This window comes from Tiliqua scincoides, chromosome 3, assembly GCF_035046505.1.
Source record: "Tiliqua scincoides isolate rTilSci1 chromosome 3, rTilSci1.hap2, whole genome shotgun sequence".
In the NCBI taxonomy this organism is placed as follows: Eukaryota; Metazoa; Chordata; class Lepidosauria; order Squamata; family Scincidae; genus Tiliqua; species Tiliqua scincoides.
This window is the reverse complement of record NC_089823.1, coordinates 224,890,589-224,913,276: the sequence shown is the minus strand read 5'-3', so window position 1 is coordinate 224,913,276 and position 22,688 is coordinate 224,890,589. Positions and strand designations below refer to the sequence as shown.

The 22,688-nt window shown below is 44.5% G+C and overlaps 1 protein-coding gene and 1 pseudogene across 1 annotated transcript; one reads left to right on the top strand and one right to left on the bottom strand.

The window, feature by feature from the left end:
* The first annotated feature begins 6,585 nt into the window (after positions 1-6,585).
* Positions 6,586-21,999, top strand: LRRC31 (leucine rich repeat containing 31). Its single transcript, XM_066621550.1, has 10 exons — positions 6,586-6,598; positions 7,259-7,525; positions 9,128-9,247; positions 9,620-9,787; positions 12,849-13,016; positions 14,942-15,109; positions 15,713-15,880; positions 18,377-18,544; positions 19,143-19,310; positions 21,668-21,999. Exons 1-10 carry the CDS (start codon positions 6,586-6,588, stop codon positions 21,997-21,999), a joined length of 1,740 nt encoding a protein of 579 aa, XP_066477647.1.
* Positions 10,252-10,367, bottom strand: LOC136646972 (5S ribosomal RNA; annotated as a pseudogene).
* Positions 22,000-22,688: the final 689 nt, after the last annotated feature.

Genomic DNA, 22,688 nt, shown 5'->3' with positions numbered 1-22,688 from the left:
CCTCCAACCTTTGAATACCATTCTCAGCTGCATTTGTAGCCCCTTTCGTGGATGTGATGCAGGAAGAAAAGCACGGCCAGCCTTAAAAACAGTCACATGGAGCTGCAGAGTTGGAGGGGTGGCATACAGAACTGATGAGTTCCCAAACCATCTGGCTGGCTCACTTAGAACAAGCTGAGCAGCCGCTCTTTCTCCCTCCAGCAGAGAAGGGGGAAGAGGGAAAAACCTGCTGTGGCTCCAGATCACTTCTCCTGGCCCACAAAAATAATAATAATAATAACAGGTATTTATATACCGCCTTTCTTGGTTTTTATTCAAGACTTTATTCAAGGCGGTTTACGTAGGCAGGCTTTATTAAATCCCTTATTAAATAGGGATTTTTACAATTTCAAAGAAGGTTCTTTCTTTCAAGAATGACTACATTCAAGGTGTTTCATTCCGATCTGGCTTCACATTCTGGCCTCCATCCTCCCACGCTCAGAGCAGATGGAATAGCTCGGCTTCAGCTTGTCAGCTGCTCCAAGGTCGCACGGTGCCGGTGGCCTTGAACTGGCGACCTTGTGGATGTTATCTTCAGGCAGACGGAGGCTCTACCCTCTAGACCAGACCTCCTGCCCACATAAGGCACAAAATGGGCAACGAGCAGTAATCTGGATTTTTCCTCCCTTCCCTTTAGTTTATTTATCTAGCTCAGAGTGCAGTGTGCCAAGCACAAGGCAAGTGAAAGAAATAAGGTGGGATGGGACCACCTGTCTCTTTTCCCCCATCCACCCATAACTTCTCTAGATCTTGGCACTATACTTCTGTTGACACAAATCACATTTGCCACCACATGGTACAGACTGCTCCTGTCTTGCCTAGATCTTTTTCACACATTCTGTATACAAGAAAAAAAACAGAGGGAGAAATGTGTCACATTTCATGTGTGACACGATAACTATCTATACATGGGGCTGTAATGTGGAAGATGGATTTGTTTTCAGTTTCTCCATAGTGTAGAACCAGGACAAATGGGTTAAAATTACAGCACTGGAGACTCTGATTAAAGGTAAGGAAGAACTTCCTGATGGTACAATCTGTTCCACAATGAAACAGTTGCCTTGGAAGGTGATATACTTTCCATCTTTGGAGGTCTTTCAGCAGAGGTTGGAGCTGTGGCGTCACTAGAATTCGCGTCACCCGGTGCAGGAGGCCATGCAGTGGGCGGGGCAACACCCCAGGTTGTGGGCATGGTGATGTACCATCACCCCACCCCCACTGGTTTTTTGGCTGTACCTTTTGTTAGAACACAGATATTTCAATGTGGTTTGTTTCATTACATTCTGCATGAAATTACGCATTGATTGATACATGATGGTATTACATGATGGTATTATTCCTCCAAACTCTGATTTTAGTGATTTTGAAAACTTGTAGAGTCTCACACACGAACACCCCTGTGTCAACTTACTAACATCTTATTGCAGCAGTACTCAAACTTTTAGCACTGGGACCCACTTTTTAGAATGACAAGTGGTCAATGAGGCTTACTCTCAGGAAAGTGTGAGTAGGATTGCAGCCTGTGAGCCCAATCCTATGCATGTCTACTCTGAAGTTAGTCCCATAGTGGTCAATGGGGCTTACTCTGTAGCCTGCCTGCAATAACAACCCCCCCAAAAGAATCAGTGAGATTTCCAACCCTCCCAGTACCCAGTTTAAAGTTCTTCTATTTCAAGCATATCAAGATAAAGACCTTCCTGGCTTTGCAAGTGCAAAATAGAAAACTTTCCCCTTACCATTCAAGCCTCTTATTTTGTCCTTTTTAGTAGGGGGGGGGGGGGTGGAGAGGCTGCCTTCTGGAGCATTTGTTGCACTCCAGCTCCATTGGATCAGGACCATTCTGGTGTCCTCACATTCCCCTTTGCCTGGCCTGACTACCAGCCATGGCTCATCTGCCTACTCACAAGTAAACGCAACCATGAGGCTGCTTTGCTTTCCATAGGGCTGGGAGGGAGGGACTTCCTTCTCCCTTTTGTGTTTTTGGGGGCTGCATTCATTGGATCAGGACCATCCTTGAAGTCCTCTCAGCCTGCCCTGAGTCCTCTCACTCCTTGCCTGGGCTAAGGCAAGTTCGCCTACTTGTGAGTAAACATGGCCACGTGGCTTCATTTTGGGTTCAATAGACACAGCTGGGAGGGAGGCAGCGACCTCCTTCTCATGTTTTGGGGGGCTGCATTTATTGGATCGGGACCATTCTGGTGTCGTTGGATTATTCTCAGCCTGCCCTTTCCGACAGACGATGGCAAGTATGCCTCGTGAGTAAACGTGCGATACGGCTCACTTTCACTTTCCATAGGGCTCCGTGCATTTTTTCTTTCTGGTTTGTTGGCCTTAACTTTTGAACAAAATGAGCTATTTCAATTCTGCTTTTCTGCATTGCACTCTGCTGGACATTCTGCATCCAATGGTGTATGGCATGACAGGGTAGCTCCTAAAGCCGTGAAGTTAGTGCATCCTCCCCCCAGGGTGTGTCACCCCCCCGCACGTCACCTGGTGTGGCTGCACCCCTCCCGCACCCCCTTAGCGATGCCAGTGGGTTGGAGAGCCACTGATTGAGGATGTTGTAGCTGTGGACAGCCTGCATTGGTAGGAGATTGTGCTCTATGCTCTTGTAGGTCTCTTTGAACTCTATGATTCTATGAGAAAGCACATTTATGCAGGTCAGGAACTCCCATGAGTACATCAGAGAATTCATAGGACTGTGCCTTGCGATTGTCAACAATCATAGTTGGCAACACATTATTGCAAAAGAGATACCAGGATTGAATAACTGGGTAGCACCACCTGGGCTGCATTAGAATCACTGCTAAACTGAAGAGGAAATCTCCAAAATAATACTTCATGATTAAGAGCATGCAATATAGGATTTCAGTGTTTGCAAATCCTTTTTTTCAAATCAACTTGTGGCATTAATCCTCTAATGGCATTATTCCCTTAGAATATATGCTGGATTAAGGAGTCATGATGAGGCAAAGTACAGAAATCTACACTAATCTTTCAATGGAGGATGCTGCGTGGGATGCAGCTAATGCAGTTGTCCCCATAAAGCGTCAGTCCCTCTTCTGCCCACCTACTCCTACAGCTCTATTGCCAAGCAATGGTAACAAAGAAGTGGGAACACGCTTGTAGCTTTGTACACAAAGGAGTCTTAAACAATGCTGAGAATTCACCTTCCCATAAAACAATCATTAGGTATCCACAGCCCAATCCTATGCATGTCTACTCAGAAGTAAGTCCCATTAGAGTCAATGGGGCTTACTCCCAGGAAAGCGTGGCTAGGGTTGGGGTGTTAATCATTTCAGCTGTAGAGAACCTCTATCTATTTCTCCATCATGCAAGTGGAAGCTAGATTTTCTTCAGATCACCCTAGAAAGCACAGAATCAAAATTTGCAAGCTCAATGTCTGAATATTGGAGGGCAAATTTCCTGGGAGAGATGTCCTGGAAAAGAATAACATTTCCTTTCTGACTATATTTTGCTTGCACCAAATTCATGCACCAATAAACCAGTCATAGACCAATACTGAGTTATGACTTTAGCTGCTGTAGTGTAAATGGAAGCAAGTACTGCCAAGCTAAAATGATACAACAGACCACCATGCTTCGTCATTAGGTACACATTTACTGCTACACCCCAGGAACCTAGAGACATAGGCCACAAGCCTAACCGGATCTACTCAGAAGTAAGTCCTATTTTGTTCAATGGGGCTTACTCTCAGGAAAGTGTGGTTAGGATTGCATCCATAGTAAGAAAATAAGTACTGTACTCATGTATTAACTAGGACTTGCAGGAGGATATGCAATCCTCTCATAGATTCTTGTAGTGGGCAGAAGGCTGAGTTTGCCTTGGGGTTTTGCAGGCCAAATACCACCAACTTAACCTGCTATGTTTATCAAGTTGGTTGCCATACCATAACTGTGTACATCACCGAGATAAGCCTTTGTTGTCCTTTCTGATCCCACCCTTTGTATATATGCAGAATGATGTATTTGCACACAGTGAACTGTCTTTCAGTCAGTGTGCTATGCACTCTCTCTTACATCAATTTATCACATCTTGGTTGCTTTGCTGTGAAATCTCTCCAGTAATTTTGCTGTGGTTTTTGTGTGTAACTTGGCTTTATGCCACTTGCTATCATGGCAGTCCAGTCCAGTCGTGAGTGCTCAAATGAGGTTATAGTCAAATTTTGTCTGCATCTCTGTTCAATAATTCTTACTGTTCAGTCACGATCAATTACAGTGGTGCAATTCTTGCAGTACCGGAGCTTTAAGAGTCTGCATGTTTCAGTAGCTGACACAGGGTCTGGATTCAAGTCTCACTTTTCTCATGGGCTCACTGAATGGCCTAGCCCCTAAGCCACTAACTTCTCAGCCTCATTCTGCTGATAATATTCTGCTTTACCAACAGTTGTGAATTCAAAGATTGCAAATATAATTGCAATTAAAAAGTGATCTCTGTGTGTGTGTGTGTGCACGCGCGCTATATTGCGTTTTTTGCCATCCACGTGAGTGCTTGGAACAGAACCCATGCGAATAATTAGTCTCAGCCTGTAGTCTATATGTTCACCAAATTTTAGCTTGAACCTATTGTGAAACTTATTTACCATTTTGATAATTCCCATGAGTGAGTCTGTGGAGCCTAGCATCTTTAGATATTACTATTATTGACAAAAGGGTTGACAACTGAAACTGGAAGTTTTTGTTCTTGTTATCTGAACATTCGCATGTCTTTGAGGGTCAGCTTAAATTTGCCTGTCATGAGCTGCCTCCAGCAGGACTCTTCTTATGTTTCTATACAGGATGCTGGATTACAGTATACAGGATGCTGGCATAATCCAGCAGCATGCTTCTTTTGCACTTATGTTGTCTTATGGTGTCACATTACCCCTGGGGGCTGGGGATAAGAATAGGCCCTCAGTTTGGCTGTACTTGTCGTAAGAGGCGACTAAACAGCCACTGGGTAGATGGGACTCGTTAGCCTGGGAAGGCAGCTCATCTGAGAGAAGGAAAACTCTGATCCCAAACCTCCACTGCCTTGTGGCTACATCCAGTTATGGAAAAGGCTTCAGGAGTCAACCTCGAGGCAAAATCCGGAGCCGGAGTCCCTGAGGCAGTTCATGGCTGAACACAGTCACGTTCTGGCAACTCCTGCGACGCCGCTGGAACCAACCGTATTGGCCCCTGCCTTTCCATTGGACCATTTCAGCGATGTGGAGAGGGGGGATTTGCTGCATGGGTAACAGCCTATCCTCCATACCTACTTTACCCAGGCTTCGCGCTCTGGAGAGGACACTCTGTTCCAGAACCACCATTCAGAGCGTGACACCATAGTCTTTCGAGACTGAAGGATGCCAACAACTATTATTGAGAATATTTATATACTGCTTTTCAACAAAATGTAGCTCATAAAGTAGTTTACTACTAAAGTAAAATTTATCATAAACTTTACTTTAGTTTACTAAAGTAGTGTATCATAAAATAAATCAGTAAATTGTTCCCTGTCCCCACAGAGCTCACAATCTAAAACAGATGCAAAAGAGACTCCAACCACAGCCACTGGGAAATATGCTGTGCTGGGATGAAGAGGGAGTGTTGCTAAGTATATGAGGACACCACTTTGAAAGGTGTCTTTTTGTCCAGTTCGCAGGGGCAAATTTGTACAGCTATTTGTCTGAAGTGCACATATTTATTTTGAAGAGTAATTTTTACAGTATAGGAACTCGGTTGGTCAAACGTTTGTATTTGCACCCCTCTCTGTCAGATTTGATTTCATTATGAGTCATACCTAACCAGTGTTGACTAATGCGCTCCTACTGGACAAACCCTGCAGCGGCTTATAATGTTGACAATCACGCCCAGGTACAAAATATTTTTCAGATGAGAACCAACACACAGTAATATCACCCAGTAAAACTATTCCCACAGACCTATGCTTGTCATTTTATCTCTTGGCAGTTTACTCTGAAATGTGTAAACAGGATGAGTGAAAGGGCTGAGAACATAATGAACTTTTTCTTCACTTAGTCTTGTAACTTGAACTATAAATCACCTGAACTCTCCAAAGAAAAAACAGCACAAGCAATGTGTCACATGCAAAGCGGCTCCGGTATCAAAGTCTATACAATTACTTCCTCCTTTGCTTTGGAATTCTGCTCCTAAAGACAACACTGAGGAGACTGTGCAAATGAATTGTTCAAGAAGGTGGAGGAATGACATGATTTGCTAAGTCTTCGGTGAGATCCGGACAAACAGAAGGATTGTTCACTGGACCAATGTTTCTCTGGGTGTTCATATAACATTTTTGAATTCCATGCAGCTCTTCAGAAGGTCACAAACCCCACACTGTCGCACCAAGCCAAGTATTTTTCATGGGAAGCTGGCTAAATGTTTGTGACAAGAGAAACTCTCCAAGGAGAAGAAATAACATGGACCAAAATGCTTAGAATTGACTGAAGAGCGTATCTGGAGACTGTCCAGATTCAAAGCCTATTTGCTTCAAAAGACATGAAACGACTTTGAAAGATACAAAAGCCTCACAGTTGTAAAAATGAACGGCAAAGGTAGGTTGTTCGTTAAAATCCTCTGGTCCTGTTTGTTGTATTTATTTACACTGAATTGTTTCAAAGGATGTTATAGTTGTGAAATTTAATGGGATTAAATTTAATTTAGTCACAATGACAGTCTCAGGGTCTTCAGTGGGACTTGGCCATAACTAACTTTCTTTGGAAACAACCTTTTGCAGTTAGACGTTTAGTATTCTTGAACGGACTGAGGGAGCAACACTTAAGATCAAGTGAAATCAATAGCATTAAGTAAGAACGAATTGAAAGCCACTGGAAGCCTTTTTCAATATTAAAATAGCACTGGGGTAGACATGTATGGGTTATTAGGATTGGAACTGCAGTGGGGGCAAAGCCTTAAATCCCCCAACCCTGCTGCAGTTCAATCCAATTTTGAGTGCCTCTGGTGTTAATCCTTTTTTAAAGAAAACACACAGACTGCTGCATCTTTTTGAAATACCCTTTACTTTTACCTTTTTGGTAAATGAGAAAAATATCTTATGGCAGAAATTGCAATAATTCAATATTTAATCCTATGATTAAATTGAGAGTATATGAACATTTTCTCAGTTTACACATTACCTGCTCTATACTGATGGGCAAGGCAGGTTCAAGGGCCCATGTTATTTGAAACACAATTTCTGTCTCCATCCATAAAAGGCCCAGAGCAAAGAACCATAAGAAGCTCTGAAGACAGCAGCATCTTTCAGAGATCTCTGTTCAACCTGTTTGCAAGTCAGACACGGAAGAAGAAGAAATCCTTTGCAGAGGAGAAGAAATGTCTGCATTCATCAAGGAGCACAATCTTTTCCAAAGGCTCAGACCATGAGGAATCCAAAGATGAAAGCAGAAAGGAAAATGGAAAACCCCAGATAAGTAATTCTAGAACAGAACCACGTATGGTTGAGCAAGTTCCCCCTGCAGCAGGTAAGAGTGATGGGCATGTGCATTTGAAACATGAGTGGGAGGGCACCAGGATGCAGGTCTCTTGTCTTGAGTGCTCCCTGGGGCATCTGGTGGGCCACTGTGAGATATAGGAAGCTGGACTGGATGGGCCTGTGGCCTGATCCAGCGGAGCTTTTCTAATGTTCTTATGTCTGCAGAGAAAGCTTGTGTTCCCCAAGGAACCCTTCTTTCCATGCTAGAGGCAGTTTGTCTTCCTTTTAAAGCCGCATACATATGTTTATCACCAAGGCAATGAACATGAATTTGGACAAACTCTGGTAGTTAGTAGTAAACAGGGAGGCCTGGCGTGCTGTGGTTCATGGGGTCAATAAGAGTCGGGCATGACTTAACGCCTGAACAACAACACATATATGTTTTTACAATCCATCATATTTAAAACAAACAACACATGCAAACATGAATGAACGTTGGTGATGTTACGGATGCTTGCCGGTGGTGTCCTTCGTTGCCAACTTCTGCTGCAAACTTGCACAACAGGTATTTCAGAAGTTGCCCAGAGGGAGAAAAATAACAACAACAACAACAACAGTATTTATATACTGCTTTTCAACTAAGAAAAATGCTGAATGAAATGAAGATGCTTCCAAACCAGTAACATTATATCTGTCTTCGTTCTGAGAACAAGGTCCCTGGAAGACTGAAAACATTTCTATTGTATGCATGAATAGGAGTGAACAAACTTAATTGTTCTTGAAGGCTGGCAGGGTGAAGCAGACAGAGTGTTGGGCTTGTGTGTAGAAGACCCAGATTCAAACTCCAATGCAGCTATGGTGCTTACTGGTTTGCCTTGTTACACCACTATCACTTAGCCTAAAGTTGCAGTTCTGTGCACTCTTGTTTGGGAGCAAGCCTCACTGAACACCGTAGCACTTATTTCTTAGTAAGCAGGAGTGAGCTGCACCCTATCGCACATGGCAGATAAGAACTGCAAAGCACACTGGAAAGTACTGCCCAAATGGCCGATATCCATACAAAAGGCCTTCTAATCTCCAGACAATGGTGCACCAGCAGGTAGCTTATTGCAAATCTATGGAGACAGTTCAGGCAAGTCAGCCAGATTGTACAATGCAAGGTAGCGAACCTTGGTAGAAACCAGTGTTCTCTATTTTTCCAAAGAGAAAAGCACTATAAGGAGAGCCTCTACGCAAAAGTTGCAAAATGTTCCAATTCATTGATTTCATAATTTCAGGCTTTCTAGTTAGGGTTGCCTAATCAGTTTTTTTGCTGGGCTCTCAGCCTGGGTAATGTTACCTGTCAGTCCAGGGATCTTCATCCATGCTATATAACAGATCAAGCATTTCATTGCACTAATATATTAAGGAGGGAAAGGACTGGGCTCTTACCTGTCAATGATATACAACATTGTTGTAGCCAGACTCTGCACTCTGAAGGGCAGTGATCTTGCTATGTCCACCTTTTAGGCAGGGAGTCTCCTGCATGGCCAGGGACCTGGTTTGTTTGGTCGTGTTTCATCAAAAAATTGAGTACACTTTGAATACCAGCCCATTTACTACATTCCCATTGTTTTGGATTGGCAGATAACTTGTTTTATTTTCCAAGCAGATTCAGCATTGTGTCGTCGGAGGGTTAAGCAGTTCCTGGGAAAATGGGGCAAACACCCCAATGACAAAGTTCTGGATTTAAATAATTGTGCATTAAATGCAACCGATGTAATGGAACTAAGTAAGTACAGTATACATTTTGCTCTACTGAAAGACCACTCAACATACTTTTTCCCTAGCAAGAACAATAGGTCTTTAATGATATTTTCTCACTCACAGAGACTTTAGAGACACCTCTAACACCCAGGCCTTACAGTCAGACCTGTTTTTTTTCCTTCTTCCACTCCTATTTCTTTTGCTTGTAATCTTCTGTGTCTCGTGACTGCTTAACCCTTTCCTTCCCCAGTGGGATAAACACACTAGATTTTTGAGGGATTTTTGCTGCTGCTGATTTTATTGCACTGCGTTCTATTTTTTACTATATGTTGTGTTAAATTGTATGCTACTCTGAGAACCTTGTCACTTTAAGCTTATACAATTACTCTTCTTCTAGTTGCCATGATACCTTTGCTGCCACACCTGGAGGAGATCAATCTTGCCTGGAATGACTTCATTGGAGGGGCTCTAGAACCTCTTGCTCTTCAGTTCAAACATATGCAAGAGCTAAAAGTTCTTCGGTTGAACAACTGCAGACTTTCAGCCAAGGATGTCCCTTTCTTAGGTACCATGTAGCGGTTGCATAGTCTGTTCCAACAGGTTCTTGCAATGAGTCATCTCACTAGAGATGCCAATGAATTATGCCATATCTTGCTTTAAATCTGAATTTAAAGGCATCAGCATACCTGAGGGGGGCGGGGGCAATGCCCCCGGGTGCACCTCTCTGAGCGACCAATGCTAGCCCACCAGTCTCCCCTCCTCTGCCCTTCTGCTCTGTCCCCCTCTTCCTTTTGCAAACCAGTTTATGGGAGGAGGATCAGAGGAGTCAAGATGGCAGACAGAAGTGGGCACCCACACCAATCTGCTGCTTGAGGCAACTGCCTCAATTGGCCTTGTGGGTGGGCTGGCCCTGCCCTATTTTGTTGGCAAGGGTTGCCAGGTGGGCTTCCTGCACAGTAATCTTGGATACCTGCTGAATAAGTGTGGTTGGTTGGTTGGCAACCTTCAGTCTCGAAAGACCATGGTATAAGCTTACAGCACCCGGTATTCCCAGGCGGTCTCCCATCCAAGTACTAACCAGGCCTGACCCTGCTTAGCTTCCGAGATCAGATGAGATCAGGCATGTGCAGGGTAACAGCTGATGCTTGTAGGAAAGGTGGGAATTATGGGAACTCATCTTCTATCCTATCATATTATTGCTGCACATCAGACCCTGGGATCCAATCTGAACTTCAGTTTAACTGTACTTCAATACTCCAGAATTTTTTCCCCGAGCTGACAGAGGAAAGGTCCAGCTATCCTACAATTTAACGTTCTTGCATTTGTCTGCCAAGATTGGTGTGAGCGTGTTGTTGGCAACCTTCAGTCTCGAAAGACTATGGTATCGCGCTCTGAAAGGTGGTTCTGGAACAGCGTCTAGTGTGGCTGAAAAGGCCGATTTGGGAGTGACAATCCCTTCCACACTGGGAGCAAGTGCAGTCTGTCCCTGGTCTGTCTCCCTGGCTATGGGCCTTCCTTCTTTGCCTCTTAGCCTGAGACTGTTGGCCAAGTGTCTCTTCAAACTGGGAAAGGCCATGTTGCACAGCCTGCCTCCAAGCGGGCCGCTCAGAGGCCAGGGTTTCCCACTTGTTGAGGTCCACTCCTAAGGCCTTCAGATCCCTCTTGCAGATGTCCTTGTATCGCAGCTGTGGTCTACCTGTAGGGCGCTTTCCTTGCACAAGTTCTCCATAGAGGAGATCCTTTGGGATCCGGCCATCATCCATTCTCATGACATGACCGAGCCAACGCAGGCGTCTCTGTTTCAGTAGTGCATACATGCTAGGGATTCCAGCACGTTCCAGGACTGTGTTGTTTGGAACTTTGTCCTGCCAGGTGATGCCGAGAATACGTCGGAGGCAGCGCATGTGGAAAGCATTCAGTTTCCTCTCCTGTTGTGAGTGAAGAGTCCATGACTCGCTGCAGTACAGAAGTGTACTCAGGATGCAAGCTCTGTAGACCTGGATCTTGGTATGTTCCGTCAGCTTCTTGTTGGACCAGACTCTCTTTGTGAGTCTGGAAAACGTGGTAGCTGCTTTACCGATGCGTTTGTTTAGCTTGGTATCGAGAGAAAGAGTGTCGGAGATCGTTGAGCCAAGGTACACAAAGTCATGGACAACCTCCAGTTCATGTGCAGAGATTGTAATGCAGGGAGGTGAGTCCACATCCTGAACCATGACCTGTGTTTTCTTCAGGCTGATTGTCAGTCCAAAATCTTGGCAGGCCTTGCTAAAACGATCCATGAGCTGCTGGAGATCTTTGGCAGAGTGGGTAGTGACAGCTGCATTGTCGGCAAAGAGGAAGTCACGCAGACATTTCAGCTGGACTTTGGACTTTGCTCTCAGTCTGGAGAGGTTGAAGAGCTTTCCATCTGATCTGGTCCGGAGATAGATGCCTTCTGTTGTAGTTCCAAAGGCCTGCTTCAGCAGGACAGCGAAGAAGATCCCAAACAAGGTTGGTGCAAGAACATAGCCCTGCTTCACGCCGCTTCGGATGTCAAAGGGGTCTGATGTGGAGCCATCAAAGACAACAGTGCCCTTCATGTCCTTGTGGAAGGATCTGATGATGCTGAGGAGCCTGGGTGGACATCCGATCTTGGGGAGAATCTTGAAGAGGCCATCCCTGCTGACCAGGTCAAAAGCCTTCGTGTGAGCGTGTAGTATATGGTTAAAGACACAGGTGCTGCCTCAATAGTTCTAGAACAGGACCTGAAGAGAGTCATTTACTCATAAAATTGTCTCTGGCCAGAATGTCTATGACATGGGAAGGAACTGCTCTTGTTAGTTATTAAACTATATTTGTTTTAGGGAACATGGAATAGTAGCTTCTGTACCCAGGCTAATTGCATTGCAATGTTCAGAGAGTGTCTTGGTTGCAAATACACTACTGAGCTTTGATGCTTCTGAAAGAATATTCCCTGTGGAAAGTGTCTGTTAAAATTGTTAGGAAAAAAAGTATGATGTAAAAAGATGGTTTGCCAAGAAATGTATTTGCCCAGTGACCTCAGTGAGATTATTTTGGAAATGAATAGCTAGAGCGTTTCAGCCTAAAGGTGCTTCAGATCACTTAATGCAGATTGGTTTTCTCTTTATATCTTTTAAGAATGCTCTCATACTTTTAGGCCTGGGAAGACTTGGGTTCAAATCCCTACTCAGCCATAAAGCAGACAGGGTGACCTGATACCTGGTCCAGTCACCATTTTTTTTTAGTCTAACATACCACACAAAGTTGTAAGAATAAAATGCATGGGGGGATGTATACAACCTTGAGTTCCTTGAAAGAAGGGGTGGTGTATACACTTAATAAGTAAATAAATATAACCAAGGTGACTCTGAATGTGGTCAGAAAATAGAACCTCCCTGAGGTCAAACAGTCGCCCTCACGCTGAAAGCAGTTGCGTCGGGCCAGTGCGGGCTCCAACAAGTCTCTGGAGGGCCAGAGGCTCAGTGGAGACTGGGGGCTCCCTGAGGGCCACATTGGGAGTCCTCGAGGGCCGCAAGTGGCCCCAGGGCTGGGGTTTGGGCACCCCTGCTCCAGAGTAACACAGCTCTGAAGTAACTGTAGCACTTATTCCCAATTCTTCGTTGCAGGAGAAGCATTTGAAGTAATTCCTTGCCTGGAAATACTGGATTTATCATGGAACAACAACATTGGTGGGAACCTCTCTCTTCTAACCCCCAAAATTCCTAAAGGTTATAAACTCAAAACACTAAAGTTGACGGATTGCAATCTAGTGCATGAAGATGGTGAGTCTCTAGGTAAGAACCCAAGGCACATGGATGCAGCATCTTCTGAATGTTTTAAGTTGCCTGCATAAGGCATACATGTTGAACTAGGGGGCCCAGCGGCAATGTGGACATTGTCATCTTGGATACTTTAGCCCTCTTCAGATGTTCTAAATATGTGTTGACCATGTAGGACTGCAGTGCATTAGCACCATGCATCCACCCATCCTCCAAGCTTTCAGGGTTGATCTGCCAGGGCTTGTTTGCAGCAGCAATCACAGAGAGAAACTATTTTGCATTCAGTATTTGTTGCAGCAAACAAATGCTGAACAAGGAGGAGCAAGTAAGGCATTAACATGACACAATCATAGGAGTCCTCCATGTGTTCTCCTAAGCCATTTGGATACTCTAGAGCAGGGCTCTCCAGACCCTGTCCAATGGGCTAGATCCAGCCCCTTGCCTTTCCCCTCCCCAGTGTGAATGACGCTTACTGTTCCATGGGGGAGCTGTCCTTCCCTGCCGTCGATCTTCCCCAAGCTGAGTTCTGGCCCACCACTTCTGGGTTTCATTGCTTCGCTGCACTATGGATTTCTGGGCAGGTGTGGCAGGCTGGAGTTCAGTTTGGGGGAGATGGGCAGCAGGAAGGATGGCTCCCCGGCAGAACGGTAAGCGCCGGTTGTGCCGGGGACACCTTTCCCATTGCGCAGTGGTCTCCAGTTTAGAGACCACTCTAGAGCTGCAATTTTCAACATTTTTCTTCTCCAAGCACACTGACCTCTATGGTCTTAGCCTCTTGTGATGTCACTTCTGGCTTTTGGGAGACTCTGGGGGGTTCTGTGGCTCTGTTTTTAAGTCACCTGTTCTCCGGTGGCAGAAGAGGGACAGGCAATTGGTTACTACAGATGGTTGCCCTAAAGCCACAGAAACTAGAAGAGTTTTTCAGCTGCTTTCAACTGCTGTGATCCAAACTCCTATGGCACACCTGTGGACCTTTCGTGACACACTATTTGAAAATCGCTGCATTAGAGGGCTTTTGAAATAGCATTAACAAGAACTTTCAGAAACCAGGTGACCGAAGCTTCCCTGGATCTTGTTCCTTTACACATCAGAGGACAAAGAGAGTTTGGTTTAGTTGTAATGGAACTACCTTAATTATATGTTTTAATTCCAAGTTTTGAATTTCCTAATAATGAACATCTCTTAAATAAATCTGGATTCCAACTAACTGAACCTAGTTACATTCCTAACCACTTTTCTGTGCTACACATGAATAGGCTGTTGTTTTGATAGCTATTTTGAATGGAGGCACCAACTACTATGTTGGGGACTAAAAGGAAAGTAGGAAGACCCCCAGGGATATGACAAGCAGTAACTACACTTTGTGATTATTAACCAAGGACTCAGATGAGGGTGCAAGTTCAGGAGGTTAATTAAAATGCTACTTGGCTCTAAGCAGTGGCATAGCTAGAGGGAGTGCAGAGCGCTAGGTTTTGCAGGGAGCCTCACTGCGGTGTGCAAGCAGACCCCACCTCCCCTTCAGAGCCATTCTGTGCAGGGGAGCAAAATGGAGGCGTACGTCTGGATTGGCTCCAAGGGGGAGGGGCTGCTTGTATGCTGGGGTGAGGCTCCCTGCAAAAAGTGCTTTGCACCCCCTCTAGCTATGCCACTGGCCCCAAGTTTCTTACACCTGCCAGTTGTTTTCCCACCATCAGTACACAGGCCACCTGATCCTTAGACCCCGTGTGAAGTTTTTGTCTTTTAGCCTGGTAGAGCTTTCACTTCTTGCTGAAACTGGACTGTTTTTCCACATTCTAACTGCTGGATGTTTCCCCCAAACCATTAGTATGTATGGGAGCTACACCATTATCAAAAGAGACTCATAAATGTGTTGTTAGGCAACAGCTGGATTTTAACCTCTGGATATGTTGTGACCAGCCCATTCTCTGCTTTCTTTCTAGCTCAACTTCTAAGCAGACTCCACAGCCTTGAAGTATTGGATCTCTCTATTAACAAAAATATAGGCTCTAGTCTGAAGAGTATCACTCAAGAATTAAAGTATGTCTCAAGCCTGAAAGTGCTAAATTGGCAGATGTGCGGATTAAAGCAAGATGGATTACAGAGTTTAGGTAAGTGTAGATATTGATTTGGAAGCTGAGGACAGAAATTTGTAAAATATTTCCAATTGTGCATAATTGGAAACAAAATGTTGGACACATTTTGAAATGTTCAGAAATCAGAATTAACTTTGCATTTTGCTTGTTTTGAAGGTTGATTTTTAAAATTTGAAAAAAGCCTAATAATTTTAAATGTTAGGGCATCAATAGTAAGAATGAACTTTCTGAATTCAGTACTTTTAACATTTTTTTCTTAATCCAAAAATCCGTCAGATCTATCAGCATTCATAACTGGGAATTTAAAAAGTGTAAATTAGGATATAAATTGAAATGGTTAAGCAAGCCAATTCATAAAAATTGCCTGAGGATATTTATCCTCATGTGTGTATCACGTCTGTCGACTTTACTCACAAATCAGCTCTTTGGAACTAAAAATTTGGAAGATAAACTTGAAAATATTTGAAATTCTGATTTGAATTCTGAAATTTGGTCAGATTTGTTCTTGCTCTGCAGTGGAATTCCTGGAAATAGGAATGGCAAAGACAAACATAGGGAACTAAAAGCAGGTGGCCTTGATGATTGGTAACTTGTTTATTTTTGCCTGTTCAATTTTAGACACTGCTTTGCAGCACTTATTGGAACTGAAAACTTTAAATGTATCTTGCAATAAAGAGATTGGAGGAGGTTTTAAGAACTCAGCTGCTCATCTGGCCAGCCTAAGTAACCTTGAAGTTCTGGATCTTCATCAGTGCTGTATTACAGAAGAGGACATGACAGTATTAAGTAAGATATAACTTGCAGCAGAAACGAAATAAGTTTGCATAGCCAGTATGCAGATTGGTCTATCCAGCCAACTGTTGTCTGAAAGCAGTTCTGAAGGTCTCAGAGGTTCTCTCTAGACTTCCTACTTAAGATTCTTTAACAAGGCATAACACAAGGTTATTAGCATGAAAGACTCATGGTTGACCCAGGACCTTCCCAGGGCTGGACTAGCCATGACACTGACCAAAGCTTTTGCTTTAAATAGCAAGCTGGAGGCAGGAGCAAACTAAGGGATGCCCCAACCCCCCATACCTGTCTGCCACCTCCTTGGCTTGCCACCCTCCAGTTGCTTTAATTGGTTCTTCAGTCCTTTTCTTGCTTGCTCTCAGCACATGTCTGAGGAGACCCATTGCAGACTGGGAAGCTTCCGTGGGGTAAGGGGATTTAAATTCGAAACCTCCTGATCTACCCCTTCCTCCACTGGCTACATCGTACCTGTTTTTAGCATGGTTGCACCATGTGAGTGCATGAGTGAGTGGTGGTGAGGACAGTGGTGAGTGGTGGTGAGGCCTATCCAATTTTGCAGGGCCGGTGCGGCTATATCAATGGGACATGCACTGCATCCTGTGGTGGGGGGACAGTCACATAGGCCTCCTCAAAGTATGGGAGCATCTGTTCCCTTACCTCAGGGCTGCATTGCAACTGCACCAGTGCTGGAAAATTGGATAGGATTGGGCCCTAAGGCTGCAATTTGATACATACTTTCCTGGGAAGTCACTGTGGAACTTACGTTTGATTACAGTATACATGTATAAAACTATAATGCAAGTCTCCTTTAATCCTGTAACATCTGTAGCTTCTAAAACAGGGGTGCCCAAACCCTGGCCCAGAGGCCACTTGCGGCCCTTGAGGCCTCTCAATGTGGCCCTCAGGGAGCCCCCGGTCTCCAATGAGCCTCTGGCCCTCTTGAGATTTGTTGGAGCCCGCACTGGCCTGACGCAACTGCTCTTAGCATGAGGGTAACTGTTTGGCCTCTCACGTGAGCTGTGGGATGAGGCTTCCTCCACTGCTTGCTGTTTCACATCTGTGATGCAGTAGCGGCAGCAAAGGAAAGGCCAGCCTTGCTTTGTGCAAGGTCTTTTATAGGCCTTGAGCTACTGCAAGTCCTTCATTCATATAAGTTCATCTTTAATATATTCATTTATGTAAACTTATGTAAATTTATTCAAATTTTAAATGTAAATTAATTATTTTTTCCCCGACCCCCCGACACAGTGTCAGAGAGATGATGTGGCCCTCCTGCCAAAACTTTGGACACCCCTGTTCTAAAATATTTAATCTTGCTTCCATTATTATTATTATTATTATTATTATTATTATTATTATTATTATTATTATTATTATTATGGTTTTCAAATAATTTAGGAATTTTTGTCTGGAGTAACAGAGTAGAATGGATGGAAAAGTCATACTGAAATACCTTTGGACACTACAGGTGGGGCCCTCCGTCAGTGAATTCTGCATCTGCAGATCTGGCTCAGTGGGGTTCCCCAGACTTGCGTTGAGCTAGACTGCATTGAGCTAGACTAGACCAGAGCTGTGCTCTAGTAGCCTCCAGAGAGCTTTCTGAAGCCCACAAAGGCCACACAGGTCCACCCATTGCCTCTGCAGGCTTCAGAATGGCCTTTCTGGCAAAAAAAAACAAAAAACAAAACCTGCAACTTCCAGTTCCCAGAGGGAAAACTGATTTTTTTTTTGCCCTTATAAGGCATTCTGGGGTCCAGGGAAGCCTTCCGGGGCCTAAAAGGGGCGAAAACTGCGGATTTCATTATCTGTGGTTTTTGGTGTCTACAGGGGGTCTAAGAACAGTTCCCCTGTGGACACCGAGGCCCCATCTGTACATAAAAATTTAGGACTTTAAGAGAGTGACCAAAATGATTACTGGGCTGGAGCACTTCCCTTATGAGGAAAAGCTACAGCGTTTGGGGCTACTCAGTCTAGAAAAGATGCGCCTGAGGGGGGACATGATGAGACATACAAAATTATGCAGGGGGTGGACAGAGTGGATAGGGAGATGCTCTTTTCCCTCTCACACAACGCTAAAATTGAGTGTTGGAAGAGTTAGGACAGACAAAAGAAAATATTTCTTTATTCAGTGTGTAGTTACTGTAAGCACTGAGTTACTGTAGGAACTCCTTGCCACCTGGCTTAGAAGCCTTTAAAAGGAAATTGGACAAATTTCTGGAGGAAAAGTCCATCACGGGTTACAAGCCATGATGTGTATGTGCCACCTCCTGATTTTAGAAGTGGGTTACCTCAGAATGCAAAATGCAAGGGAGGCACCAGGATTCAGGTCTCTTGTTGTCTTGTGTGCTCCCTGAGGCATTTGGTGGGCCACTGTGAGATACAGCAAGCTGGACTAGATGGGCCTGATCCAGTGGGGCTGTTCTTATGACTTGCTGAGTTCATGTTTCTTACAATGCTTCTGTACTGTATAACCTTTTGATATTTTTCTAGCCCAGATAATTCCTCTATTGTCAAGTCTACAAGAGCTGAATTTATCATCAAATAAAAGTTTTGGGGTAACTTCTGAACATCTTCTTAGCAGGCTCCGATTTTTACCAAATCTGAAATCTTTGTACCTCAGTAGTTGCTTGTTGCAGCAGGATTCATTTGCATCTTTGGGTAAGACTATTTCTTGAAATCATTTTTACTTTGGTTATCCATACTTCTGTCTTCCTAATATGCATACCCAACATATAAATTTGGCATGAATGTCAAATGGGTGTGTTTAGCTATTGGAGTAACAGATTTCCAAGAATGTGGTTTATCATGGTGAAAGTATATTACAACCCCATCTGCTCTAATTTCATCTTGATTTAATCAAATCCGATCAATGCTTCATCTTCCTAGAGTACAATACAGGTGTCCCCCAGTATCCATGGGGGAAACGTTCCTGCTGCTACCACGGATACCTGAAACCAGACATTAGCAAACCCTACTCAAATCCCCCTCCCCCACTGCACTCATGACTCAGGGGTGAGAGTCTTCTCCCAACCCTATGTGACCTCAGCTATTGAAAATCAAGCCTGCCCCATATGCATAGCTCCATCCTGGTTTTGCTTCTTGGTAGCTCTAATGTTTTATGGACTTCTGGGTGAATGCTAGCAACTGCTTGTGTTATACCTATAGAAGATACACAGTTGGATGCACTAAGTTATGTCTCTGTGGACAGAGCATAGCTATTTCGGTAAGCACAAGATGCTGCTGTTAATCTTTTCAGCCGAGGCTGCCTCTCACCTTCCTGAACTGGAGATATTAGACCTTTCTTGGAATAAATGCGTTGGCGGGAACCTAAAGCTGATTTTGAAAGCGCTAAACCGTGGAGCTGAGATCCAAGAGTTAAGACTGAGCAGCTGCAGCTTGAAGGATGAGGATCTGGCTTGCCTGGGTTAGTAGAAAGCTGTATTTCCTTTCTGTTGCTCCTTGTTTTTATCCCACTGTACTTTTGGCACAGTGGGATTTGGCACAAATGGCAGAAAATATAGCCAGGAGCAGATTTTCAGATGGAGTGCTTCACCCAACAGACATATATTTGCTTCAGTGCAGTGGTTTCCAACTGTTTGGAACCCACAGACCACGGAGGCAAACATTGGAATCATTGTGGACCATATGCAACCCCACCCCCTGCAAATTAAAAATACAACTGAGGGCGCAGTCCTAACCCCTTATGCCAGCACTGACATAAGGGCAGTGCAGCTCTGAGGTAAGGGAACAAACGTTCCCTTACTTTGAGGAGGCCTCTATAAGTGCCTCCCGACTGCAGGATGCAGCACATGTCCCATTGGCACTGCTCTGCCAGTGCTGGAAAGCACTGACTTAAGGGGTTAGGATTGCGCCCTAAATTTGGTAGTTCGTGGGAGAGCACATAGTGAGACACTGAAAGTGCTACCTGTGATTATGGGCAGTCCATTCTCCATCCTCCTTCATGGCCTGTTGGAAAGCGTCTCCTGAGCAAGCACTTCCCATGGACTACCAGAGAGGGCAGAGGATTGTCCACAGCCGACATTTCAGTGGTCCATGGGGGACTGCTAATTCAGCAAGGCACTGAAAGTGATGGAATCTCTTCCTCCCCCCCACCCCGAGACCTCATGGACCACTTCTCAGGGTCTCACAGACTAGTGCTTTGGGAACCACTGCTTTAGTGGGAAAGTATTGATTGGGTGTGAAAAGTAAAAAGAAATTTTAAAAAAATCTATTTTAACAGAGATGGTAATGTTTGCAGTCAACATTTTTTAGACAGTATATTCCTTGGCTGTATCAAGTGCATTGGTTCAGATTCTTTCCAATCAAAAGGGTACCAAACATTTTTCCCCCCTCAATATCTATTGACTTCTTAAGTCGCTGAAGACTCCTCACATTCCTCCGCGTTGTTTACAGAATAACAAGTGGCACCCAAAGAATGCAATAGGAAGGACTGTAATAGGGTTAAGGAGGATCTTTTATTTTCAGAACCTGTGGCTGTCTTTTCTTTCAGGAACAGCTCAGGTAGTTTGCAGGGATGGCAAGCAGGGAGGAGTTGTTTGTTTACAATATTTATATTCCACTCTTCAGTAAAAATTATGACAAAGCAGCTCATGAATAAAAGCAGATACACGCATAGTAACAAAAACAATGAATTTAATCACACAGTGATTCTTGATATAGTTCAATGGACAACATAACATCAGATCAAAAAGCTGTGTTAAAAGCCCTCCACAATAAAAATGTTTTTAACTTCTGCTTAACAGTAGAAAAAGAGGGGGGCAACCAGATCTCTTGGACTGCAATCCTATACACATGTTCCTGGGACCAAGCCCCACTGAACTTCTGAGACTTGAACTGAGACTGAACAATGGGACTTCTGAGTAGTCCTACCTAGGATTGTGTTGTTAGGGAGGGAGTCTCAGAGTTGCGGTGCAATCACCCAAGAGGCCCTGCTCCTAGTGGTAATTAATGTGGAACTCCTTGCAACAGGATGTGGTGTTGGCACCTGACCTAAGTGCCTTTAAAAGGGGATCGTACAGATTTAGGCAGGAAATGTTCATCACACATTACAAACCATGATGGGTATATGCAACCTCCTAGAGTTCCATTTAACAAACTGGTTTTAGAAGTAGGCAGTCTCTAAATGCCAAATGTGAGGGAGTGGCAGCAGGATAGAGGTGAGGCAAAGGTGAAGCTGAACAGGCCCAGGTTGTTTAATTAAGCATGCCCAGAATTCTCTGTGGCTCACAAGGGTTTCATGGCAGATACTCAAGATGTTTCCTCAGCAGACATGACCATTTGGAAAGCATTCCCAAAAGACATAATGCTGAACAAGCAGTGATCCATAGTAAGTCCCAACCTCCCCTCCTTGCTCTCTTGTTTGACCATAACATGGTTTGAGGACAGATACAGTCATGCCTTGGCATCTACGGGGGTCCCATTCCCAGGGAAGCTATGCTGGCCCTCAGAATGACCTCCAGTCGCGTCTGGAGGGTCCAGTTCTGGCCAAATCCGCAGGTTTGGGACCCATGGCTAGTTAAAAACTGTGGATCCCGAATCTGTTCGTAGAGAGGCATGACCTGTACTCTCCCTCTAAACCTCCAATTTAAATTTAGCATAGTGTTTGCCAGTATTTACTATGGATTAGAAACAAACCACAGCCATATACCCACTTATCTTTGTGATATCTCTCCATTCAAATACAAACCCCCCCCCCTTTTTAACAAGATACAAAACTCAATCTGCAGCTTACTGACCTGACAGTTGGTTTTTTCTCTTCAGCTTTGGTTATGCAAGCAGGTCGCCTGCCTAAATTAAAGAAGCTGGACCTTAGTTATAACAACCGCATCTCTGACCAAGGATGGGCAACTTTTTACCAAGGCTTAATTGCCCTCGAGCAGCTGACTGAACTGGATGTGAGTCTTCGGCTGTCATCACCATGTGACTGTGGGGCGTGGTTTAGCACACTGTTGGCTGCCTTGCCAAAGCTGCGCATGTTCAGGGAGCTGGGCCTGCAAGGTTGGGTTCTTTCTGAAGCTCAACAGAAACAACTGGAAAGTTTCAATCGGGACAATGAGCAAAATATTTGCATGGATTTTGGGCATGGGACCTGAATTGTTGAACTACCATAATAGTCTGCAGCCCATGGATCAAGGGCATGATAGGTGGTCCCTCCAGACTGCTCAGCCTTAATGATGCAGCATGGTCAGGTGGAGAAAAGCAGACAAGTAAGTGTCTTTCTCAAAAGCAGAAGGTTCTAGGTCCAATCCCTGATGTCTGTAGGTGGGTCTGAGAAAGTCCCCTGTCTGGAGCCACGGAGAGCCCCTGCCAGTCAGTATAGACAATATTGATCCATTCAATGGTCTCACAGGGCCTTGGAGAGGGGGGTAAAGGGGGTAATTTGTACCCGGTCCCAGGAGCCAAAGGAGGGAGCCCAGAAATTTCCTGAGATCTTACATTTTACTATCTACTCAGACTTGTTGTCAGCACAGGATGCTGGGGACAATACTGATGCCACATTGGTTAGTAGACCTTTGCTCCAAAGACTTTTCTGGCTGTCTCTACCCTCCCCCCACCCTGTTTCACCCCTCCCTGCCCCCATTCTGCTCACTTGTCACCACCCGCTCCTACTCTGTTTCACCCCTCCCCCTTTGCAAAGGGGCCTAAAAGAAAATTTGAAAAAGAAAATTCTCAGAAGCCCTGTGGTTTCACTCCATATAAAGTAATTTCCTAAGCTCACAGGTGGGAGATACTGAAGCCTGACCACCCAATGATCTTGGGAGACCCTTCCTTGGCTCATGAG